Source organism: Aythya fuligula, chromosome 1 (genome assembly GCF_009819795.1).
Source record: "Aythya fuligula isolate bAytFul2 chromosome 1, bAytFul2.pri, whole genome shotgun sequence".
Taxonomy (NCBI): Eukaryota; Metazoa; Chordata; class Aves; order Anseriformes; family Anatidae; genus Aythya; species Aythya fuligula.
The window spans coordinates 35,946,980-35,974,261 of record NC_045559.1 but is presented as its reverse complement, the minus strand read 5'-3'; the positions used below and the strand labels follow the sequence as shown (position 1 = coordinate 35,974,261).

General features: G+C 37.9%; 1 protein-coding gene across 1 annotated transcript; it reads right to left on the bottom strand.

Moving 5' to 3' along the window:
- Positions 1-85: 85 nt before the first annotated feature.
- Positions 86-27,047, bottom strand: XPOT (exportin for tRNA). The gene is made up of 25 exons (XM_032192531.1): positions 26,918-27,047; positions 24,591-24,727; positions 22,675-22,757; positions 21,616-21,672; positions 19,947-20,016; positions 18,839-19,057; positions 18,054-18,238; positions 17,506-17,674; positions 15,943-16,179; positions 15,600-15,638; positions 12,112-12,174; positions 11,025-11,149; positions 9,985-10,129; positions 9,706-9,825; positions 9,433-9,527; positions 8,623-8,692; positions 7,961-8,199; positions 7,147-7,432; positions 5,345-5,534; positions 3,983-4,099; positions 3,784-3,899; positions 3,226-3,273; positions 2,371-2,442; positions 1,215-1,271; positions 86-676 (listed from the first exon to the last, which is right to left on the bottom strand). The coding sequence occupies exons 2-25, from the start codon at positions 24,648-24,650 to the stop codon at positions 650-652; spliced, it is 2,889 nt and encodes a 962-aa protein (XP_032048422.1). The 5' UTR covers positions 24,651-24,727; positions 26,918-27,047; the 3' UTR covers positions 86-649.
- Positions 27,048-27,282: the final 235 nt, after the last annotated feature.

The window sequence follows — 27,282 nt, the reverse complement described above, 5'->3', positions numbered from 1 at the left end:
TTCATCAAAATGATTGAAAGAGACTTAACATTTCATTGGATAAAATTTTATTTTTTTTTATTAAAAAAAAGATAGAACCAGAGGCTACTTTTAAATGAAATCATTTATTAAACCAATCTGTTTTATAGGAGGTATATATATATATATTTTATCATTAAGACAACTTCAATGAAATGACTATCTACAAAAATGACTTTGATTGTTTTATTTTCATGTCACCATACATGAACAGATGGATTTTTATGTCTTATGAAAACATTTTACTCAGTATCAAAAATGTACACATTTTAATAACCATTTCTATGGTCTGAAGGGATTTTTACATTTAATTTCAAAAATAAGTGTCATTTTATTGCCGTACATGTTACAGCTTAAGCTTAAATCATCCTATACATAATAAAAGTGTTGTGTAGATATACGGGCAATTTTTCATGTTGTCACATACCTTCATTTTCAAGACACGGAAGTAGGGCATTTGCATTTTTCCTTTCTTTTTTAAGCAAAGGCTAAAATATGTACTGATGTGAGCACAAAGCAACAGTTTTTAAGAACAAAACCAGTTTTAATGGCACAAGAGTTAGCATTTTTATAAATTAACAGCCAGAGTTCTTGATTATGGAAACAGATACATGAGATTCCAGTCCTTTCCTCAGGGCTTTGCTCTCTGGAAGAATACCTGTCAAAATTTATTAAAAAAAAAAAATAATAATGAGGAAAAGGAATACAAACTTAAGACATGGCATGTTTGAGATGTAAGATAATTAGATAGAGCTCATTTTCTACGTTAACATAATGAACCATGAGTTACAAGGATGTGACTTGTGCTATTTGATGACATTTACACCCTCAGAAATGACACATTATCTATAATTACAGGATAACTTTTTTTTTTTGTTATTTCAATTATTAAGTAACACAAGTCACAAGAATACCAAACTACTGAGGAAATGGCAAGGTGCAAAGCATAAGTGCAATTTTACAGATGTAGTTTGTTGTTACTGCTCCTTCTTTCATGTAACTGCTTAAAGATTATACAACTGCTTTTGCTGCTTAAACGTTCACTGCAACTAAAAGCTTATATACAATTTTAGTCTCATGTTAGGACATTCTGTAGTTCCATTTTACTTCAAGTACGTGCCATGAATGAATTATGTGTCAATGTTCAAATGGAATTAAAAATGATCTAATGAAAAAAAAAAACAACAAACTTTTACCTTTAAGTAGTTTTTAAAAACTTTAGCATCAGGCTGCTGAAGTGCTTGACAGAATTCCTGTAAGAGAGAAGAATGAAATACTAAAGAAGTAAATGAAGCACAAGACAACCTGACATATCAGGAGCATATAAAATATCTTGTATGTATAGCCATTGATCTTAGTTTATATTTTTCTTAATGTGTAACCAAAGAAAAGCATGTTATGGATAAAAAGAAAGTTGTAAAAGAACTGCATTCTGGGATGAGGAAAAACTGTATAGTCAAATACAGAATATGAAGTTCACTTCTAGAGGAATAGACAGAAGCAAGGACTGCAGTAAAGGAGATTCTGAACGTTTAACTTTTCTCGTAACTTTTGGTGGCTTTGAAATGAATACTTCAGGCAAACATTTGCACTTCAGTGATATTTCTCACACACACCACGAAGTGACTCTAGATTACAGCAGAACATGTCTGCCACTTCTGAAAGTTGCACTCTTAGACCAGAAAACAACACTGGGGCAAGCAATAGGTAATACTTGATCCTTATGTATATTTAACACCACTTGAAAGTTCTACAGTTTAGGAGGCATTCGTACTTATTAAAAAACTTCAAGCAAGCTTGATTACTACAGCACCCAAATTAATTGCAATTTTAAATTCTTAGGCTACAGCTAACACTTTCTTCACAGCAATGCTTACCATATGGCTAACAATGCTTAATGTTGAGACAATGGACAAGTGTAAAGTCTCACTTTTGAGAATCCTCTTATACTATCTACTACTTCAAAATAAACACAAAAAATCCACACCTGCTTTGGTGTAGTATGATATTTTGGCAGTAAATCCAGTGCTGTGGCTTAGCATTGAATACAGCCTTTATTACCACACTTGGTGTACATTCAACATTCTTCGTCATTTTACTTTTGAGTTATTATAAGTTTCCTGATATTCAAGTACGAATTTATTTGTATTGAAGTAGGAAGATGACTTTTTTGCAAGGTACTCTTGCAGTAATTTCACTCCTTACACTAAATGAATCCTATTCCAATAGGCAGTATCAGAATAATTTTTACTGAGGGATAGTAGGAGGTTAGCTTTGTCAGTATACATTTTATTCCCATAAAAAATTTCTGCACGTTAACAGTTTTCCAAATGTTCTTTTGGGAATTCCTACCTGAATTATCTCGGGAGCTACTTGCAAAGAAGGCAAATACTCTTGCTGAAGATATTGAATGCATTCAGGACCCTAAAGAAAAGCAGCACACAATTTGTTCAAGTATATTTTTCTATATACTTATGGAAGACACAGCCCTATACTGCACGGTACAGAAGAGTTTTAAAATAGATGGTCTATGTGTCTATTTTACAGAGAAGCTATGTGTATCAAACACCAAGCGTTCACAGATGTCAGGAAATAAAAAGAATTATCCTAATGTTGGCATTAAGAATTCAACTGCATTTTGGTATCTTTTGTTACACAACAGAATGCACTGAAAATTGTACTGAAATAAATTTACAATAGAGTCGATTTGCAACATGTCAATTGTAAAAGTCAGTTCAATAAGAAGGTCCTAGCTGGAGAAAAAGGAACACAGACCCTAAGTTCTTCTCAACACAATCTCCTCTCTGAAAGTTTGTTAATAACTCCAGAGAGAAGGTAGCCAGCAAGTTGAAGGGCGTAGCAGTAACATGGACTCAGAAACTGCTTGGTTTCCCATCTCTAATTGCTCTTTCATGTTAGCTGAAGTACTACATTGAAAAGTATAAGGCCTATTGATCACTTAAACACAGCAACAATCAAGCGGTTGGATTTTTCTCCCTTAATTAAGGAGTCAATATTTTGCAGTATATTATCAAGACGTAGAAGTACTGGATTCTCTATTCCTACACAGCGTTATATTCACCCTATTAATTTATATACCGACAGAATATAAATTAATCTAAATAAGTATCTGATTTCTAGAAATTAATGAAAACATTCAAAAGAAACCTGCAAGAGTTACTCCTTGTAAAGTATTCTGTAGCTTACCCTTTTGAGATGAATTGTCTTTAATGTCACTGCACATTCTGATAAAGCCTGTAACGTAATGCATAACGTTAGAATGTTCAGTTAGTCTGTTGGGTAAGTATTTACATCCAAAGATCCTAAAGTCAGTCCCAAAACAAGGGCTAGTTTATGCCATTGTTGCCTTCTTTTCCCTCACCCAAGACTAACAGCCTCAAACTTTACTTCCAGTTTTTGTTCCTCTCTAACCAGAAAGTTGTCTGTCACAGCTGAACCCTAAACAACCTAAGGAAGAGCTACCTGTTCGTTCACTTTCACTGAGTGTTAGTTTGCATGTAATACAGATCAATGTTAAATTCTCAAACCTGCAATTCTCTAGCTTGATTTTGAGCATAGGTGAACTACAGAATACAGTGCCACAACATGTAAAAAGTAACCATACGAGTACCCCATTAAGAAAAAATAAGGTATTTTCTTTGTAAGACAAGTCAACCATTAATACAACGTGGCCATTATTCTTTTTCCCTTCAGTCTGCCTCATCGCAATGAGAGTAAAAGAAAAAAACAAACTGTGATACATACCAATACTGTCTGGGCATCTGCTAAGTCAAACGTTTGCTTCAAAGGTGCTAAGAAACATGCAGGTACAATGTGCTTGTAGACAAAGTCTGCAAAACCTACTGGTCCATCTTTACCTCCTGAAAAGAGAGATAACATTTCATGTCCTACTGGTGCTTCGCAGACGGAAGCAGCTTCAAAGGAATTATGGAAAGAATCTTACCCCAAAGCTCCACCAACTTCGAAAGAATAATAAAACAAGTCTTCTGTGCAATAGGATCTGGGTAATCCACTGCTCCTTGAATGACAGTGAACAACACACGCTCCACATTCTCTGCACCTTAAACACATTAAAGGGAGCTTGTCATTTAAACCTGCAACCTAGGAGTTTCTGTACTACTGCACAATTTTTTGTTTTTATTTTTTTAAAGAATACTGACCTGGAAGATATGTTTCAACTTCAAAATAGCCTTTTTTTGCACAAATTTCAAATATTTTTGGAAAGTTTCCCCTACGATGCAAGACAACTCTTATTTAGGTTATTTACTTATTTATTTTCAAAGTTTGGAGATGCTTTTCCCCCCCTATTCTGGCCTTTAACACACATAAAGATGAGGGGAGGGACCTTGATCTGCTTAGAAATCATTTTTCTCCTCTTGACCCAAACATGACAGTTAACTAAACTAGGCAGCACCCAAATAATTCACTTATCTTTCAATACAGGGAAAGGTGATTTTTTAAATCATACTTCAAACTTCTGTGATGCTTTTATGCTTATTTCTATTTGATTCCTGTAAAATATATTGGCCTATTACAACTACCAAAATGCCTCTTTCAAGAAAGCTTTTACTACTTCTTAACACCATCCTTTCCTTTTCCATTGGTATTACAAGCAGTTTAGGATGGGGGGAGGAAGTTGGAGCTCCAACTATCAGATGAGTTTCTTTAAAGCTTTTTAAATCCCTTCCCTTTTTGATGGAATCCAGACCAAGAGAATTACTTAATAAAGAATCAAGACACTGGACACTTGGCTTTGTATTCCTGTTACGAAAAAAGAATTAATTTGCATTTCAGAAAGCTCATTAAGTACGTATTTAATAAGTCACAATACATTTAACATAGTTGTTAAGATCAGGTGATAGTAATAAAAATTACAGAAGTCACTGATGTGTATTTTTGAAAATGAGCAACACAGAATTACAACTGGGAGTTGTGAATGTCCTTCCCAAGCAGCTTCAACACTGCAATCTGTTTTTAAATTATTTTCTAGGGGAAAATATTGTTTAATCTCTGATTCACCAATCAAATACAATAATGCATGATGATGCACAAAGCATTCTTCTTATAAACACAGTCATCATACTCAAAATGAAAAAAATGAATAGGAAGAATATGCCTACTATAGTTGGATTTTACAGACCCAAATTCTTGCTAAAACAGGTAAGTGTGTAATACCATATTTGCATCAGTCCATTCTATCTAACATAGTTCATAGTACTTGGCAGGAACTAGGCTTGCGATTTTAGTAGACAAAACTTAGAGGACAACCACTGTAGTGCCATCGCCAAGAAACTGAGCTACTTACCTTGATTAGCTATGACTTCACTCATTCCACTGCCAGTTACTGTCTGCAGAAAAGCAAAGTAACTCCTCCGTAACATTTGTTTTTCTAAAGCAGCAGACTGGTCATTTTCTTCTGCTGGAAGGAGCAACACTTCAAAAATAGCATGAAGTAGTGGCATAAACATCTGTTGCAGAAAAGGTGAAACCTGTGTCTGGGGAGATTGGAAGAAAATATGAGCTCAAGCAATTATAGAAACTGACACTTGGAAATTAAAACTTCAGGGCTTGTTACAATTCTCAGCTTTGATTCACTTTCAAAGTCAATATTTTCATGTACCAAGTACATACAGCAAAGAAAGTCACATCAGGGTCACCATGAACATTATTGCATCTTGACTTATGTGCCACCTACTTCAAGTCTTTTGTACAAAAATATCTAGTCTCAGCTAGTCTCATTCAGAGTTGGAACAGAAGCTTTTGCCACATTTCTCATCCTTCTGTTCAGGCAGACTATTTCTAAGTCCCCAAAATATAAAGGTGGGCTATTATAAAGTCACTGCAGTTACAGAAAAGTGTACCTCTAAGATGTTAAAACCAACAGCAGGTCACCTTTTTCAATACTTAAAGAAAATTCACCTGATCTGAAAAACTACTGCAATTACAGAACAAGCTTGTCATTTATGTCCTACCTGCAGTCAGAAATACACATGGGCACTACAGCAGTTGAACACTAACGACTTGAAAAACTGAAGAATTCCTTGGGGTTGCTATTAAGCCATACCTCAGAGTTACCTAAAGGCACAACTCAAATGTTTATTTCCTAGTATTTGAATGAATTACAGTAGAGGAGGGTGAAGACCTTAAAACCAAGGTGGACCTAATGAAACTAGAATCTTTATTTTAACATAATGTGATAAAAAATGGTACAGTACCATAAAAAGTTAAGCGTTACACCTGAACTTGGTATTCATCCAGTCTTGCTCCTGCAAATTTTTTATACCTTCTTCACCATAGACTACCATTAAATATCTTGATATGATTTCAGCACAACTTGTTGAAATGACTAGAGCAATTGAAGTCTTCTTCTCTAATCTCCCAAATACTTTATTTTTCAAAAATTCCTTCTCTCTGTAGATGTATACTCCAAAGAAAGGCCCACATACCAGATTTACACAAGTGTATTATGGCTTTGTTTACTCCTCACAAAACACATTTCTTCTTCTGTTTATGAGTTTAAATTTTGCGTTCTGCTGAAAGACTTATTTAAACCTATTTAAGTAACGGGTTAGTTAGTTAATGTGTTTTATTAGCTTTGCATTTGAACTGTTGAAATTAGGACTAGGTAACCCCCAAAAGGCTGCAACCTGAACTGTTGCTAGATAAATTGATGGTTCCAGTCTCAATGCACATCTCATGCCTCAACCTCCATATGTATTTGTTGATCAGTTTCAAATAGTGCATTAAGCCTCAGTGTACATTTTGGGCAACAGCACTGCACTGAGATCTTGTAAATCATAAAAAGTTAATTGTGTCTATAAAAAATTGTGCTGCAAGTAATACTTTATTTTTAAATATTAAACACAAAAGTTCAGAAACAACATAAAATATTGAGATTAATCAAAGAAAAACAATTAATTACTGTGAGCCTAGCAATGCATGCAAGTAGTTGAAGTAGTTGAAGGCTGTTCACTATGAAGAGTCATAGAAATATACATTATTAATAAATGTGAGGCAAGGTTCTGACACATATCACCTCTTTGCTGGTCCCAGAAAAATACCTATTCATCAGTAATTTGACTCCAGAAAGCTTATACAACATCATACCTTAAATTTCGCTGTTATTTGGTTTATAAGAGGAATGAATTCCTGAAGATCTTTTGCTTCACAATCTTTAAGCATGTGTTCAGAGGCAGAAGGAATGAATGGAAGAACTTCTTCCTCTAGGCAAATAATCATGCGGTGGAGGAAAGTGCGGACACCGCTTCTCAGAACTTCCTTTTGTAACGGACAACTGAGAGCCGGCAAAAACGTTTGTAAGCAGTCCAGATATACCTCAGAGCAGCCACATTGTTTTACAGTTTGCTTATTGCTGAAAGCCTTGCTGGTTCGGCTGTAAAAGCAACACACCGAGTTTTATATAAGCTCACGTTCTATATAACAGAGAAGTAGTAACACTGAAAACAACGTATGCTTTAAAATCCATAGACTGGACTAAAATATTACATCTTGTGAAATGGGAGCCAGACACCAGAAGAAAAATACTTGATATGAAGTGGCTATGCTTTGGAAGCTTTTGGAGAATTAAATTCTAACAAGTCACAATCAACATATGATTAGAACAGCTCCAGACAATTACTTGAGGAAAGTATTTCATAAGGAAGGGTATAGATGCTGCTGGTTCATTATCAAGTTGCTCAATATTCTTGATATACATCCTTAACAGCCTTTTTTAAGGGGACTTAACTCATTTTCTGGGCTACTATAAGAAATTCTACAGCCACTAGGGATTTTCTAGATTGATACAACACAGGTAGAAACTCAGACCCTCCTTCCAATGAATTTTTTCATTTAAATTACTTAAAAATAAATTAACTTTTACTCAAATCAGAAATACATGCAGATATTGTGCAGTACCTACCTAGCAAACCCAACAGCATGATTGAGGCAGTCAGCCAGTGCCATCTGTCTGTCCTCATCTTGTGCCATCATCAGCTTTTCTAACAATACTTTGAACTTCTCCATCAGTGGAGTCAACAAATTCCTCATTAGAGCCTGCTTTCTTTCTGCAGAGTATTCACTGTTAACTATTAATACTCCAGCTGTTTCATAAATGAAAAGTTGATCATCGCTGCTTAACAGAGCTTGGTAACCATTTTCCTAAAATGGAAGACAACAGACATAATTCACTAAGTGTCCTCTATCAAAGTCACTTTCTCTTTCATCACACTTTTCTTTAATCTCTACAGTACAGTTACAATACTTTATTTATTTCTTTTTCTACCTAGGCAGAAGTGTAAAGCACAGGCAAAACATACTTAAAGGAACAAAAATGTTTATACAATTCAAACAACCTTCTATCTACTTTTCTTTTGCCTATACACCCAGAAATCCAAAAAAGTAAGATTCTTAAAGTTAGGTTCAAATGTAAACATGCAAGTCATCCCCCTCTCCCCCCAGCATCCAAGACAATTATTTGTGCTTAAATGTTTGTGTACCAAGTTCACAATTCAGTATGTATTTGGGCACACTGATGAATAACCACAAGCCCTATTTATTACAACAAATGCTGTAAATACTCACAGGAGGAGAAAGTTCCAGAAGGTCTTGTATTCTATTCAGAACATCTTCAATAAAGGGATTCATTTGTTTACTGAAGTAAAACAAAAGTACATGACACTATTTAGAAGTGTGTGCATTTTTACAAAATTGCTGCCATTTTCCATAAGGTGTAAAGCTTGACATTAAACTACCTTCCTAATACAGAACATCCCTTTAAGTATTAGAGCACAGTTTTAGAAAAACCTGGGTTATGGATATGGTGCTTGTGGTGGGCCAAATAATACATGGTACAAAAATAAGCATTTATTTTTTTCCCTCATTCTTTAAAAATATGCATAAACAGCATCACTCAGAGTAACTATTTTCATTAACAGTTTAAAAAAAAAAAAAAAAAAGAATCCTGTAATCTGTTCCATCTTGGAGCTTCTCCTGCCATGTTTGTGAAGTAAGACCAACTGGACAGGGCTATCTGAAGGGCTCTAGTGGCCTGAGTAAACTCCAAGTATAAATTTTGTAAACATTCAAATCTCTCTCATCTGTGCTTACAGAGAGGAAAAACAGGCAGACATCTATATCATTGATTAGTTTCAACATCTAATCAAAATCGGATAAATATATGTATTCAAATTCTTCATTCTATGATGACAAATTTGTCCACTGCTACGTTGGTATTACATAGTAGGACTACTCTGTTAGGGCACCGTTTTGTCATATTACTTCACAGCAGTCCATTTAAAGCCCTGCCTGTTTCCGTGACAGCTGTGATGCACCTATTTTACCACACATAAGTCTTCTGCAGGATTTGAATACATCTATAGCAGCTTTACTCACTTAAGAGACTTGACAAATCTGGAAAAAAGGTAAGCTGTTCGACTTCGTACTTTCGGACTTGTATGGCGAAGACCACGGTGATCTAAAAACGCCATCTGCAATCAAGAAAAGTACTTCAGCTTACAATCCCTGAACAAGGTGGGGAAAACTAGTCATTCAAACATTTAAGAAAGCCAGCATCTTTAGTGATGTCCAGAAAAGAAGAAAAGTTCTTAAATATAAGAAAACTTATCTACACTTACTAGTTGAATATGTAAATTAGGAGGAACTTACTAGAACAGTTGGAATGTGCTGAGGTTCAACAGCAAAGAATTTTTCATATCTAACCACAGTTTCAAAGAATTCCAGAGTCACTGATGTATGCTGATAGGCACTAACGCCAGAAGTCACTAGCTACAAATAGAAGCATTAGCAAGTTAGTACTTTACCCATTTATAGCATTAAAATAGTACAATGTAGTTGAAATGCTGGTAATTAATATAAGTCATTTGAACTGAAACGTTTCAGTCTTTATCATCGTTTTTAAATAGCTCCCACATCACACATGCTTACCGTTCTCATCATATCTTGCAAAGCCGTAGCTTTTGTAACATCACCAGAGAAGTGAGCACCATGAGATACAGGAAGAGCCTCAGCCAACATATACAACAGCCTTATCGCTACCTCTACTTCCATAAATCGCGTAGTCTGCCAATTTCTGGAGAAACAACAATAAAATCACATTAGTCAACAAAGATTATGAAATAATCACAGTTCCACCACACTAAAATATTCTTTTGAATATTCAGACACATAGCATAAAAAGAGTAGGTTTCAGCTAAGAAAATAAATACTGTAAGACCTAACGCAGTATTTCAGGATGCTTCTGAAGACCTTATCCACAGATGTAACACCTCTCCATCTGGATGTTACCAGTTTTCTTTGACCAGTTTCAGCTTAAAAGCTACAGATTTTTCCAAGTGTTTCTTTAGGCACAAAAGCCTATTTTGATGTGTCAACAAGGCATTCACCTTCACTTAAAGAGAGTGCTCACTGAAAAGCAAGGCACAAGGAAGGCACTGGTGACACTACATTTTGACTTGTATACAGACAGCCATCCACCTAGCCAGGCACCTAGCTTATTTACATGCATAGGTCTCAGGATTGGTTCTGTTCTTTTTGTAAGAATTAAACAAAAACTTCACTGTTGTTTCTCTTCTGTATCCAACTTTATTTTTGAATACTATTGCTAGCAGAAAAACAATTTTCCATATCTCACAAGCATTTCCTGGCAGTGTAAAGTGAACACTTGTCCAAATGGATGTCGTGTGGGTCTAAATGACAAAAATGAACAGACACCCCGAGAAGAACAAAATACAGATACCATTTAAGGCTTCCAAGGAAAGCTTCTTCTTTCTAAGAAGCTGAGTAAAAGATTTTTTATCATGAAGTTACACAAAGTCACACTTAGAGAGTTGCAACTAGCTTATTCTGCCAATAGGCTTTGCCTTGCTACACCATGCTTATGTTTAGTGCAAACCCTGAGAGTAAGAAAGGCAAAAAAGCTAACAGAATTGTATTCATGTAAAGAAGTTAAAAACCAAAAATCTTACTGAAGTGTAGTGTTAAAGACTCTGCGGACAGATGCCAACAGTAGCTCTGGTGAGACCTGAGCAAGTCTGTCCAGCAATAGTTTCAACTGCTTTCTGTACTCCACAAACATTGCTTCATCTTCACCCTACAAAACATTCACATCAGTTAAGTACATATTTGCACACTTAAATACATCCAGAACTGTTTTAGACAATTGCACTTAAAACAAAAATGTGTACATATATGCGAACACCACATCATGCTCTGAAAATTCAATAATGCTCTTGCAACATAACAGCTAGCTCCTTTATTGTCTGGTTGCAATATGTTGAGATCCATTGCATTCAGTCCAGAAACACGCTAAAAAGGCTTTCCAAACTGAAAACTAGCCAAAAAGTGTAAGAAAGAAAATGCTCCTGGCAAAGCATTATTGACCTGTTTCTTGAAAATTGACTCATTCCTCATGAAGATGTTCTTCCTCAGCATCTTAGTTTTAAAATGAATCTGACAGGAACAGTGAACCTGAACTACACGTAGTCCATGTTAATCTCTAAAACCATTGCTCTCAACAGCCCAGAGCAAAATGCCTAACACATTCAATCATTACTGCTGGCTGGCATGGGCAGAAAGTGAAATCAAAAGAAATTCCTCCTCTTTTAGGCTATTTTTGCAGGGGTTTGGCCTCCTCCACTCAAAGTAGGTCAAGTAGTATCTCTGAAGTGTTTCATTACACAACGCTTCTCAAATCTTTTTGCGTGACAGCAGAAACGTGCAAACTCTGAAAAACACGCCAGCAGTGAACAAGCCAGCTCAACAGCTATGTTTAGCTAACAGCACAGTCATATTTACTTAGGAATAGTTCTGTACAAATGCAGCCAGAATTACTCTGTTAACTAAACTGGCTTGGATATCCTTTTACTATGTTGTTTTATCTTATGCAGATCTCAGGTTAAAAAATAAGCTTTCTACACAGGAAAAAAAATCAGTCTACAGACCTTAGCTTTCTACTTTTATAGCCTTAGCATACAAAAAATATGTTTTTTAAAACATGAGAAAGTTTTACTACATGTAATTTAAGTTGCATTAGCCTGTTTATTCACACAATACCTCATTTTCAAAGTTATATTCTTCATCATATGTCAACTTCTTCATAACAGCCAACATGATTGCCTAAGATAAAGAAGAAGACAGAACTAAGGGTAGAAGCAGAAAAGTGGTAAGAAGCAACAGTTAAAATCCTACAGCAAAGAAAAACATTAAGGCAAACGTTAAAATATTTGTAAGCGTTTAAACCCCATTTGAATTATTATTTTCTGAGGTTTAACAGTATTAACAGCCCATATTAGAACAGACTCTATCCAGAAAATACACAGATGCCATTCCAGATGAACGGTATGCATGACTTTGAGCTCTGTCTAACAGTATTATCTGGCTGTATTTCCTGCTTGTAATCCGTGCTGTTCAGTTCACACTGAAAACAACAATTAGAGATGACTGAACTAGGCAGAGGAAGCTAAACAGGATGTCTGAGATCATATTTTAAAGAGGTAGGTCAGCTCAGCCATCACATCACATTCTCTAATACCTCACCACCTCCGAAAGGTGGTTGTTAATCTGGCAATAAATAAATAAATAAATAAATAATCTGAATTGGTTCAGCAAAGGGTTCAAGAACAACAGCCATGACCAGCAAACAAGAATAAGAACAGCAAAACCTTCCCTTTTCCACAGCAGCAAGTTGTTAGATCTGTCCAAGCACTAATGTGTAATTTCACTTTATCAGGGACTGTCTGTAAGTCCTAAAACAGGAATAAAGACTAGATCTAGTCTCTACTGAAGTCTCAAATGCTAAATGTATCACTTTGGTGTTACAAAGCACTTATTATTTTTATGTTTTAGAACTTTGATATAATGTTTAAAATATATACAGTACACAACTCCATTCACATTTTTCAGGATGGAGAAAAACTGGACAACAGACCGACACAGCTAGCTAAAACAGATGTTTGAAAATCTGTTATACTTTAATTTTCACTTTAGTTTAAGAGTTTGTTCTGGGGAGCCTACAAAAATATGTACTCGATCTAAACATTCCAAATGAACAGAAAGCTATCCCAGATAACTAAAACTGAGTCAGAGGCAGCCTTTTCCTTATGTTTATTACAACAACAAAGTGTTAGAAATCTGAGAGGATATTCAGTAGCACCAGGTAACTGGGCAGGACATTTCCATCTTCCTTACACGTGGAGTGGACTCACTAAATGGTAGAGAAGACTCAGCAGAATTATAACAGCTATTTGATCAGTGTTACAGAGTACCTGATCCCTATTCCTAATACCAGATTAAAAGAACTTGCCCCACCATTTGTTAAGTTCTGTAGCTGACAGTTTTTTGTTTTTATTTCAACTACAGAAAATGAGATCTGTGATCATACCTGCAACAACTTAATTAGTATTTTGCTATCCTCTTCCACTACTGGAGGTTCTAAATGTAGGTACCCATTAAAGTCAGGTAAACAATCAAGAAGAAAAAGGGGTAAATAAAATAGTAATAAACTTCTGATGAATTCATCGTGATGTTTTTCTTTTTAAGTGCAAAAACCGTATGTTCTTTAACACCAAAACAGGCTGGTAAATTAAACTTGAGTCAGTGAAATGAAATTCTTGGTGATCTTGCATAAGCAGGCACTTGCAATAGTTTGAGGAAGAACGTGGTCATATGGCAAGAATGTGGTCAGGCTTTCTATTGACACCAAGTGTCTGCATCGTATGTAAGCATTCTCTGCTTCTCTGCAGGAAGTAAAATTAAAGAATTAAAAGAATTACAAAACGTCGATGTGGTATGCTTGTAGCCAGAAATGCCTAGAAACAGCTGTCTTTTTAAGAATTAAAGATGTAATCCTGCAGATGAGAAAAACCTTTGCAACTTCAAAAGGCACAATAAACAGGATTCCCTTTCCTCCCATTCAAATAATGCACAAGTTAAAAGTGATAACTTCTTAGGTGCAAAATTTTAAAGGAATGTTGTTAAGCATATGATTTAAAGCTTGGTAAGAAAGTCAGCCAAAAGACTTAGACTGTTTCAAAATTTTCCTGTTATGAATTGGATGAAAGAAGAAAGATTGGTACAATTGCTTCTCAATTAAACACAAACCCTCAAGAAACTTACGAAATAATTATAACAGGAAGTTCTTCAGTACAAAAGCAACTTCAACATAATCAGAGTTCTGGACAGCACCACCTTCAAATTTTAAGTGCCTTAACGTGTGCTGCAGTAGTAATTTGGTTTGAACAGGAGAGAGAAAGTATCAAAAATAAAAGACTCAGTAACACTATCAAACTTCGGTTACCTCATCCACTTTAAACAAACATTAAACAAAACCAGATCCACATAATCTGGACATTACCCAAACTCAAATGTTAATGTTAGAACAGCTCAGTTTTCTTTTCAGTAAAGGAAAAGGAATCACAGCAGTCAGCTACATGAGCTTGCAGAGCCTGCACCAACCAAGCCAATAATATTTAAATTGGTACATCCGCATTGGTGCAGAAATGTCATAGGGAAGAAAAAATGTAAAAACTGCTGAAAAAACAAACAGGTAAGTTTACGACTTCCAAAACTGGACACACAGTTATTTATTGATTTTGGTGACTAATGTATAAACTGAAGCTTAATGCAATGCTTAGCATGTAGCTGCTCATCATAAGGACAAGCGTTATATTCGAACAGCAGCTTTTCATAAGTTTAACATCTGATACCATCAAGGGTTGAATTTAATGACAACTCTTCCCATATTTCTTCCATTTCTTTGGGATTATGGCAGGTTTTAATAAAAAATACAAAGCTTCAGGAGAAAATGTCTTCTATCTTGGTCTTCTATCTACGCCTACCAAGATAGGCTTAAGGTACTGAGGGCCCTTGGGAAGACCAGCACTTAAATAGCTTTCATCTTTATGTACAACTCAACAGAGGCTTACTAATTAAAGAAACAACTGCAGGTATTGAGTGGAAGATGGAATATATTGTCCTTACTTTTAATTATTGTCATATGAATCACAGAACGGACAGGGTTGGAAGGTACCTCTGGAATTCATCTAGTCCAACCCCCCGACAGGCAGGAACACATTGCACAGGATGGCATCCAGGTGGGTTTTGAATATGTCCAGAGAAGGAGATTCCACAACCCCCGTGAGCAACCTGTGCCCATGCCGTCACCCTCACACTAAAGAAGTGCCCCCTCATATTCAGCCAGAACCTGCTGTGCTTCTGTTTGTGCCCACTGCCTCTCATTCTGTTGCTGGGCACGAATGAAGAGAGACCAGCTGCCTCCTCTTGACAGCCTCCCCTCAGATATTTACACACATTGATGAGGTCTCCCCTCAGTCTCCTCTTTTCCTGCTGGCAACACTCTTCCGAATGCAGCCCAGGATACCGTTGGCCTTCTTGGCCACAAAGGCACATTGCTGACTCATGGTCAGCCTGGACATTTTAAGGCATACAAATAATACATCATTTGTTTCAACAAAAAGAAAAGTTCTGACACAAAACGTGTTTTTGCAATAAGAAGCCTTTGTAAAGAGAAAGTCAACACTTACCTCTACATTAGCTTTTTGTTGGTCTGAAAGTGCAGAAAGCTGTAAAAGAAATTTCAAGAGTTACTTTTTGTATTGTAACTCCTTTGCTACTTTCCAGTAGAAAAAAACAGGTTTGCTTTTTGCATTTTTTTAAACAGCCATATGATCTACAACCCTCCTGTCCATTATTGCAAGATTTAACACAGTTCCTACAGATTTCTAAATAAAACTGAATGTACTGAACACTAGTTACTCAAAAGGTTGTAAGTCTGCTTAAAAAAAATATTAGCTTCATATATTCCCACAAAATCAAAAGTAAATAATACATCAAAAATGATGTTAAATTGAAGCCAGACATATTTACTTGTTTCAAGATGTGAAGGTAGTCGTAACAAAAGCCGATGATATTAGATGAGATGTCATCATCTTCATGAATGAGCAGCTGCAACATTAGGGACACTTTTGCTTCAATAGCTTGCAGAGTGTCTTGAGCACTCTTCATATCACCATTTTTTATCAGTTTAGTCCAACTAGCTATTAAAGCTTGCCCCATTCCATTGACCAGCTTCGAAAATCTGGCCAGAAAATCCACATCATCTTCCTGTAAGAAAAGATATCCGATTAAAAATACTAGCAGAGATCAGGTTTAAATGGCATGAGCTTACCAATGGTACTACCCACATTTAGCACGTAGTAGAAGTAAAACCAACATTTGACTCCCAGATGGAAAGTATAATTATCTGGTTTGTGTTCTCCGGAGATTAGAGAGAAAAGGAAAAGCAATGCTAGGGAGCTGCCTGCTCTCCATTATGCAAAAGTAGTTTGCTCATCTCTTCAAATTAGCTTGTTTCACTTTTTGCTTTACAGCAAGAAGCTGGCTAGCAGGTTCAAAATAAAAGAGGAAGCACATAGCTACCATAAATTTTAGTCTGTATAAGAGGAAAAACTTTATGGGAAAACTTCAAAGAATTAACAGCTGTGCCTTACTTAGAAATACTGATAACAAGCAACAGTCAGTACTGGCTGTAAAAGCGAGTGATTAGTTAATATTTATGGCTTTCCTTTGCAGAAATACATTAATCAGAATTGAGAAACACTGCTAGATCAGTCATCCCAAATGGATGCTTTAATCCCTGTCAGAGCCGTACAAAGGCAGAGCAATACCAAGTCTCTCTGAAAGACTGAGATCTTCAGAGGTTTTTAGAGAAATGACTCCTGAATGGATGAATGCACATTTTTTGCTTTCTAAAGGAGCACATATTGGATGCAGACTTCTCAATAAAGAGAAAACTGCCTTGTAATCCAAGAACTAAGGAGTGGTTCCTCTATCTCCATAGCACATAGCAAACAGTTATTCCTGAAGTACTACGACCTCATGGGGAATATGTGTTTGGTTGGTGGATGTATTTTTCCAGCTCCCAGATAAGAATTTCAAGCCTCATGTCTGATGGTGCAGCCATGCATAACAGCACACATGACCTGAAAAAGTTAGACTAACATCTTGCACTAAAAACTTCTGCCTTGGCTATATTCTTAAAACACCTTGGCTAAAATATCCATTACAGAGTCAATCACAATGGAGGATACAAGGCAACAAGTCATAGAAGTGATATAAACAGTATGCACGCCACGCTTCAGGAGAGGAATAGGAGTTACAGAACACCTTCTAGAACAAAAAAAAAAAAAAAAAAAAACACCTCATGCTGAAGACAAACAAAATGCAGTGACTGTACTTTAAATGAGTAAGGTACATTAATAAAGAGCTGTTAATTTAAGTATGAGAAAAGTGCAAAAAGCGTTTAACATTGACAGAGAAGCACAGCTAATTCTCTCGATATTTGTGGACTTAGTTTGACAGTTTTCTGTTAAGCTGCTTATTTAAGAACCGTCTGAAACCTCATTCCTATTGTAAAAGCAATTTACAAACCTGATCAATACTGAAGAGGCCAGCAGACTGTAATACTTGACATAAAGATTCAACCAATTTTGTTTTATCAATTGGGTCCATTCCCTTATTTACAATTTCAAACAAACAATCACAAGCTTCTTCCCGGAGAACTTCCACAGACATGTGACCTAGCAGCATATTTATAAACCTTTGGGAAAAAAAAAAAGAGTTTATATTTAAAAGTACACAGTAGCATCATATAGAAGCTTTGTATTATTTGTGTGAATATTTAAAATGTCTTATTAAAAAGAAACCATTATAAAGTCTTTTGTACTGATTAAACCCAGCACGTTACACATTTTAAGGACAACTCAGCAAACTCTAAAGTGTCTATTTTTACCGTTATATCAGTTTGGCTTGCCAAGTCAATTGCTCTTCAGAAACAGAAGACCCAAACATTTATATGCAATTAAAATCTCTATTCAAAGACAAGTTTTAATGTAGTTCCATAGAAATACAGACAACATACTAGCAAGTCCTGTGCTATCTCCTCTCCCCCCAAAGATATCCCATCAAAAAATCCTTACCTTTCATTAGCTATCAGGCTCAAATCTATCCAGGATACATAAGCTCCAACTACTTCAAGGCACTGGCATGTCAACTCCGAGTTATTATACTGATAGTTTTGTAAGATTTGGTACCACGATTCCACCAAACTTGGAATGCACTGTTCCCTCATAGTATCTTTTAATAAAGTGTTCCTACGAGCCTCCTATCAACACAGGAAACAGGATAAATCAATCCTGTCACAGATCAGCAGCATTTTTTCAAACTAGTATCATTTTTGCACCCAATACCAGAAACTCCATGTCATAACTAGATAAACAACTCAAATCAAATGCCCAAAAAGAGCATTTTTTTTTCTTGTAAGAAAAGAAAAATGCCCTAGTTTTCTCCCCCCTTCCCCCTTTTTTCCCCCCCTTTTTTTTCCTACCACAATGCCCAAACACTGAAGAAAGGCAAAGGAGAAAGAAGTCTTCCAGATGATTAAATGGACTTTTGATGTTAGGACTCCTTCAAAAACGCAGTAGTAGAAATTAACGTTATAAAATGAGTCAAGTCTAACATTATGTTGGCTAACTCAGCTCCTTACTTTTTGTTTGCTTGCTCTTCACGCAAAAAATGCATTAACTGAGAAGTATGGAATCAAAAAAAGCATTAAACAACATATGGCTTTGGATCTAAACCACCTCATGTCTCCAAGGCAGAGTTGTCATAGGAAAGAAAAAAAAAAGAAAACTTCTGTCTTCTGCTGCAATTAGCGAATTTTTTTGAACTTCAAAACAAATATTAACGTGAAGTAATAACTTGCCTCTGATGTATGAACAACATCCCGGTCTACCAGCTCAGCGTCAACAGCCATCAGGATTCTGAGGTACATATCCACGCCTCGTGGATTAAGATCAACTACTGATAGAATATCAAAAAAAAACTTGGGCCATTTTGTGAGATATTCAGTAACAAAAAGCAATGCAAAGACTTGTGCAGCTTTGTTGCGAATAAAAGTCTTCTCAGGCTGGGGATTCAGCATCTGGTAGAAAAAACATACTTTATTTGTAAATTTTTACTAAATTCGAGAAAAATCAGATATGCTTGTTGATCTCCATACAGTGATTAAGGTACTGCTTTCCTCCTTTTATCAGCTGAGATTTATAAAAAGCCCTACTTTCTAATGATTTTGAAAAAAAAAATTAGCTAAGTTATAATGAAGCAGGGAAAACATTCTTGGTGACACAGTCCTAAGGTTTTCATTCAGTACAAAAATATTAAGCATACTATTCAAAAAATAAATGTCAATTTGGAATTGGAATGATATTGGAAGGAGAGCCAGAGAACGGCAGGTGTAGGCAAAGACTTGCATCAGCTCACTGCACAGTTCTGCAGATTCCAAACTCTTGGGTCCAACTGATACTATAACTTCAGCTGCAGTAACTCAGTCCATAAAAAGAGTAGCCAATACACTACCACAGCATTACCAGAGCAGGTAATGCGAGCAGTCTCATCCTTTCATTTACAAACACCTGCCAGCATTCTAAGTAGACAGGACACAGGCCAGGAGTGTTGTGAAAACACAATTACCACTCCTGTTCTAGACACTCAAGGACATCGGGAATCTAGATTATACCTCTCTAAAGGGAAACTTTAAATGCTCCTTACTTCGCACACAGTAGTTAAACCGCAATCATTATCTGACATAAGAATTTTATATTTAGTGTTAAGTTCAAGCACAGACTTCCTTACAAGATATAATTAAAAAAAAAATCTAAAAAATACAAGCATCTTAACAGTTTTTTACTGTCTCATACTGCATATCTTCAGGAATATATTTTTAAACTCAAATGGCAGATTAGCCACTTAGCCTGCACTGAATGCACTATGTTAGCCTACCGTGCAGAACTGGTGTAAAGTAACACACCTACCTGGGCTTGCAGCCATGTTATAAGCGTTTCCCTAATTAGCTGCTGCTGGACTTCAGTAAGTTCAGAGTATCTGAAACAAAGCATGAGATCAAACTATGACTGCTTCATGGAAAGTGCAACATTCGGTAAAACAAAAAAAAAGTTTAGTAACTATGCTACACATTAGTGTAAATTAAAGATTCCTAGAAAAAGGAATTTACACAGCTATTAACATATTAAAATTCTGAATAAAAGATGTATTAAAATAAGGAAAAACATTTTGCCTGTATTCATGCTTGGAGATATAATTCTTTAATACCTCCTTTATCAGAGTAGGAGCTTGAAATTTTGCAGGAAGTCTGCCCTTCTACAAGGGACAGGACTTATGACCCTAACATAAACACACCTTTGACTGTAAGCCATGGGGAGAACGAATAACATTTGTATATGCCCAAATTTGATTACTACGCTATTTGAAGACTCTGACAATAGTGATCACAAGGAAGTCCTTCACTGATCTGACCCTACAAGACATTTATTACCACATGTACGTCAAAACAAGAAAAGCAAAGCAAGCAAGGAATTCTGCTTTGCATCACGCACAAGTCTTGGCAGAATTCTATGTTATAACCAGTCCAACTCAAATACTACCCACACATACTCCTTCTGAGGACTAGGCAAGTTGAGAAGACTCTTTCTGCCATTCTTTCTCCAGTGTGCTATAGCTCTGGAACACCCCCTGACAGAAATGTCTGCTGAATGTGATCTCTCAGTGTTCCTGTCAAAGTATCTAGTCATTGAGGAGAAGAAAAAAGCAACCCCACTGAAAACACGATGCAGGAAAACGAGAAAAAACATTGTAAGAAGCAGATGACAGAAGTGACACATGCAGACGAAGGCGGACAATGAGGTAAGACCAAGTTAATAAAATCTCTAAAAGATAAGGCTTTAATTCTTGCTCTGATACGTAATTGTGAGCCTCAGTTGCACTATACATCTTATTTCTATCTGAAGCCTGGCCCACATGTTCAGTGTATTGCAACCAGCCACACTGATATCCCAGAGGCAGACACCTCTGCTGTGATGCTGTAGCCCAGACACCAAAGGAGCCCCAAGTATGAAATAAATATAGCTCCACGCAACTAAACTTTTGCTATTTCAAATTATTTTGTTCTAAAATCATGAAGCTACAGTAACACTACACAGTGAAAGCACTACTTCCTCACATCTCTGCCATGCTTACTGCATGAATAAGGCTTTGTCTGGAGTCCAGGATTCTGTACTGAGTAAGGCTGCTGTTTGCAGGACTTAAACTTTTTATTTATTTATTTTTTTGCAAAAATCAACGGGAGTGTGGAGTAAGGCTTAAAGGGCAATGCTAAGTAAGTTTCATTCCACACTTGGTGATCAGGTCGGTGTTGGGCAGTCATGAGGCAAGCATTAGACTAGCTAGGCAGAGCATGCTGCTAAGACACCAGCTACTCCTCTCCCAGGAAAAGCTGAAGGAATACAAGAAGTAGTCCTGGGCGATGAATTAAGCTCATCAACCACACTGAGGTAATGGTTTGCAGAATAAAGGTTCTGAAAGCTTTTATTCAGGAACGACATCCCATTTTAAGTCTATTCGCAAGCAGAATAAAAAGAAAATCAAAAGAGTGTTATATGGTTGCTATCAAGAAAGATTACTAACTTGAACTTAATTTGATGTTCCAGAACTTGAAAGCAAAAGAACTTGATGTGATCATCACTAGAAAAGAAGACAAAATTCCGTTAGATGTGGCAGTATGGCACACTTCTCTGTGAAGAACAAAATGCCTCATATATTACAACCAGGTGGTGCCTTTGGCAATTCAAGAACTACTGTGCACTAAAGATAAAGTCTATGCAAAACCAGCAAATATTCCAGCAATTCGTTTGATAAAAAAAATGTGCAATGTTGATATTCCCTCTTATAATATTTTTTTCTATATTCACCAATTTATCATGCTATGAGTTTGGCATTGAACATCAACTACAATACGTATTGCATCCTGCCTTTAAAAAAACTAACAATTGTATGAATCACTGTATTTTGGTAAACAGAGACTACAAAATGCTTTTTTTTTTTTTTTTTTTTTTTTTTTTTTTTTACAAATGTTGCATGGTTTTATTAGTCACTGCATAACCTGCTGGAGTCTGAGAAGCTTTAAAGAATCTTTTGAAAAAGAAGTGTTCGCTATAAATCACTGATATTATTTGGGAGAGATACATCCCTGAGTTTCCTTCCAGCTTGCATTACTGTATGACACAGCAACACCCTATTATTTGAGATCCAAATACACAACTTTGTACAAAAATAGGGATGACGACACTTTGCATTTTGAAAAGGGCTGAGGCACTGTTCCTTAGCTTAGTGCATATAAAGCCTATATTCTCACAACAGCATCAGCACTCCTCCCCTCCCCAGAACTGAATGGGGATGCATTCAGTGAGCTTGAATGCATTTTTTTTTGTCCTGGATTTCGTAACGCAGCAATCTTTAAGCTACCAAATTAATATTGAGTTTTATTTATACATTATTCTTCCTTGAAAGACATTATATGGAAATCACAGATTAACAGTGATACTAAGAATGGCATGAAGACCGTATTAACTTTCAGCAATTTACAGTTTGCTAATTATGCTTTAAAGATAAAAAAAAAACAAAAAACACCCCAAAGACCCAAACATACTACTAGTGAAAATAAGCAACGATTCTTATCCACATTACCTGTATATACTCTGAGCTAATGCTTCTGCGCAGACTTGCCAAGCATCCTGAGATATCTTGAGCTGCTCAAAGTAGGCTAGCGCCTGCAAATATTCAAGTAAGAACCAATGAGAAAGCCAAAAAAATACAAAAACAAACAAACAAACAAAAAACCCACAGCAAGACATCTTATTCACACTTGGACACACATTTAAACACCTCTCCTTCAAAAAAAACACAAACGGTATTTGGAAAGAGGCTTTTATGTGGCTTCCTCATTACCACAACACAAGTGTTTCTCCAAATGTTAACCCTACAGGTACCCACCCCCACTGTACATTCAATACAAAGGTTTCTGTTACTTCTATTTAAAAAGGTCAGATTCACAGAACTGGTGAGGTTAAAGGGGATTTCTGGTGATAGTCCAGTCCAAACTGCCTGCTGAAAGCAGGGTCAGCTAGGAGAAGCTGCTCAGGGCCTTGTCCACTTGGGTTTTAAATACAACTTCCAAGGGTGGAAGTTCAAGTCCAAGTTAAAAATTCAGGTTTTTCACTGAAAAAATTCACTGAAAAATCTCACTATTTTTGTTGCACAGTTTTGGTTGCCTTCTGCATCTCAAGCAGCATTCAAACACAGTCATTCACTGACCACCTGACAAACATCAGTGTGTGAACCTATTAAAGAGACTGGAAAGAACTGTCTACTTCAGTCAAGTTGTAGACACCCAAATTGTTAATCAGATCTTCTAAGAACCTCCTGAAAACAGTTAACTCAATCCAACTGCTTTAAGATTTAGTGTGCCTTGCTATACAAAACAGTAAAATAATTTTTGAAACAGATTTGATTGACACGTTATTTTAAGCCTATGAAGGCTTGTCTTTCAAGCTTACTTTTTCACTAACATAACTGTTTACATTCAACAAAGTGATTATTCAGGGAGTTGAAGATCTTAAAACAAGAGTTCATTGTAGACAGCACTGGCAATATCCTTCTACTGAACAGTTGTAATAGCTGATGTTTGAGATGCACTTTACGTAAAGTCCCTTTTTGCATGAATAGCAAAAAAATATGTCACCTTTTAGTATAACATATTTCAGAACTATGCAGATTGCATGGTTAAAATGTCAAGGAATTTGTAAGCTTCAAATTTGATAGTGACATTCTGTTAACAAAACTTTAAAGTTTGGCTACATCCCTCTTTTCAGGAAGGACAAACACCCACAATAAACATATTTACCGAGCTGCTTAGCAATACTGGGATGCAGCAAACTATGTTTGTGACTGCCTCACACATTTTGGGATTTGTTTCATGAACACCAAAAGATATTGAGTATCCACATTTCTGAAGGATTTTACTGAATGTCATCCTGTATGCAGCAATGAGTAAGCAGAACCCTTTACTCATTAAATAGTTACAGTAATGCCTTGCCACATCAGCATCTCTCATATCACGTAACTGTTACCACTTACCATGATTATTTTCTTAAGTTACTCTAAGCTTCACCACAGTTCAAAAACTGATGTTTCATTACAAGACACTGAAGGTAGGCAATCCATTCAAACAATAATAATAATAAAACCACACAAAAAAACAATCCCCACCTAAGAATTAAAGGGCAATTTTAAGCAACTCTGTTTCCAGTGGCTGCTTTTCATTCTGTGGGAACCTGCATAAGGCACTGAGCAACAAGTACAGGTAATTGAAAGGACTGGAAAAGCCAGAGCCCAGAGAAATAAATTCTGTGCATATTAACTGTAACTTCACGGAGTTGGAAACAAACTCCTTCAGCTTACATGCATGCCTGCAACATGACAGTTTGCACATGCCACCACAAACCCTTTGTGCTGGTTAACCAGATAACAATCAAGAAAGTATTAGACTTTTCAGTGAAGCAACATCCCAAATTATTAGAGAGATACGCGAGTTAATTACATACTCTTTGTCTGAAGTCTGCATCAGCATTTGGGTTTAGCCCCAAAAGGGCTTGTTCATCCATCTCTACTGCTATACGATGTGTTTCCTACTCCTACTAACAGGTTTGCCCGCTTCTTCTAGAGGAGAGCCTACGATCATCTGAAAACAGAGAAAGAGATTTTATTTGCTCAGCACGGCAATAAAAATTAAACGCAGGACAGCAGCAACCACGGACGTTTGCACACAAGTCGCAGACACCCAGCACGGACTCCCCCACAGCATGAGCATGCATTTTTCTGATATGGAAAACAAAATTCAAACTCCTTCAACCACCCTTGGATAACAGAGAAGGGCCATAAGGTGAAGCACTTAACTGAGAGGCTGGAACTTAAATTTCAAGCACGTGAAGACTCATCATGATATGACATAAGCATAAATCATCTACTTCAATGATACACAACAGTATTTTTTTACCCCACAAGCTTAGCAACTGCAAAACTAAGCTTCTCTACTCATCTCTAAAATATTGTTAAGATGCTTCATAAAACCATTTGTAAAGTATTTCCCCTGGGGAACAAACCCATTAGGAGGTCTTTCTTCTAAAGCAAGGGCACGCTGCAGAAGTGTCATAGATGTTAACCACAAAATACATCATACGGAGCTGTTAACAAAGCTGCCTGCTTCTGCTAATGGGTGCTGATTTACTAGTGATGATTTTTATTTAGAAATTTTGGTGTAAAACTAACAAGCAAGCTGGACAAATATTCCAGAGATTGTGTCTCTATAAGCTGTTCCGTAATGCTCTGGATAAAACACAGTGGATTAAAAAAAAGTCTCTGTCAAATATGCAGATGCTGTCAGACAGCAAGAGGGGACAAAAATCCACCTAGCCATCAAAAAAATTTCCCACGTGGTAACATCATTAATCAGGCCTGAAGCAAGGCCTTGTTATGTAAGCACGTAGGAGGCAGGGGAAAGGAAGACAGACGAGAGGAAGAGAGGAAACACAAAGTAACTGTGGTCTGAAACTGCCTCCATGCCTATAGGTAGGATTTCCGATTTCTTAGCGTGACGTGCCCGGTGCGTGCTCTCTGCGCCCTCCCCCCTGAAGAAAGTGGCACGGTGACAGTGAGCTCGCCTGGGAGGGAAAGCCCAGCATTTGCTGTGACATCGGACAGACATTCCTATGAGAGCCATTGCAAAACCTATGATAACTAAATGCATCACAAAAGGCAATTTAATACCCCAAATTAAGCGGGCGCGCACACAAAAATGCAGGTTGTGGCAGCACAGAAACCAGAAAGTCTGGAACAAAGCAGTGACTCGTGGCAAAACGAGCTCTGCACGCTGCCTTACGACACACAGCAATCCCGCGCGGGGTCAAAACCTTTAGGGATTAGCGCTGCTCTGCTGAGGCTTCTCCCTCTGCGTCCCCAGCTTGTTTTCCCCATAACCAACCACCAGAACAGCCAGACGAGGGGGGAAAAAAAAAAAGTAAAACGCTGTAGGAAAAAATGCTTTTTTGGACAGCATCTTTCAGATGGGGCCTGGTCCACACACGGTTACACAAGTAGAGCTGTTTCAACTTACAGCAGCATATTTCTGGCATATTTTCGCACTGATATCACTGGATCCTTTGCCTGAAAGACAGGAATCTTCCACACACAGGTGACAGGCTCTGCTGTTACAAACAACCTGGCCCAAAACGCGTTCTCCTCACGTGTCCAGCTACCAGCGAGGCCAGGCGGTTCTGCTAGCCTCGCATATGCTCCGTGAGCACGGTTAAGATGTGATCCTGTACCAAATACCCTTTCCTGAAGGTTTTGGATGGACTACCCCGCTCCTGAGGACGATTAATGGGCCAGCTTTCTGAAAAGGCCCGGCCAGCCAGCCTAACAGCACAGCTTCTCCTGGCACCTGGGTTTAGCTCAGCGAGCCGCTTCTCCTGCACAGATGCATTTTACAGAGAAATTACGCTTGGAAAGCAGGGCCTGGCTGCAATTTTGAGATAATTTACCAACTCAATCGAAACATACAGCCTGCCGTAACACCAGGCACGCTGTTAGAGGCAGTTTTGTCTGCAAACAGCGCTCGCCGCTACCCTGGGAAGTTACCGCAGGGCTGCGCGGCAGGCGCTGCCACAACACGGCGGAGTTTCGCCTCGCTGCTGTTGGCTGACAGCGCCTCGCAGGCGGCCCCGCGGGGCCCAGCAGGCGCCGTGCCCGCTGCTTCGTGTCCCCCGGGCCCCCCCCGGGCCCCTCCGGTCCCCCCCGAGCCCGGCGGCCCCTGACGGGGAGCGGCGAGGCCCCGCTCCTGCCCCTCCCCCCCCCCCCCACCCCCCGCCGTTACCTTCCCGGTCACTGCGCCATGGCCGCGGCCGCTCCCGCCCCGCAGCTCCGGGGCCGCCACGAGCATAGGGAGCGGGCAGGGCCGGGCCGGGCCGCGCCGCCTCGGCTGGCGGCGGCTGCAGGAGGAGGAGGAGGAGGAGGAGGAGGGGGAGGAAGACGCCCAAGGGGAGGCGCCGCGGCCCTCACGCGTCCGGGAAGAGGTGCCCCCGCCCCTCAGCGGTGCGGCGGGACTACAACTCCCAGCGTGCCCCGCGGCGCGCCGGCCGGCAGACACAGCCTGCCGCGCCGCGGGGCACGCTGGGAGCTGTAGTCCCGCTGCCAAGCACCCTGGGAGAGGTAGTCCCGCCGCGCGGTGGGGTACGTGTT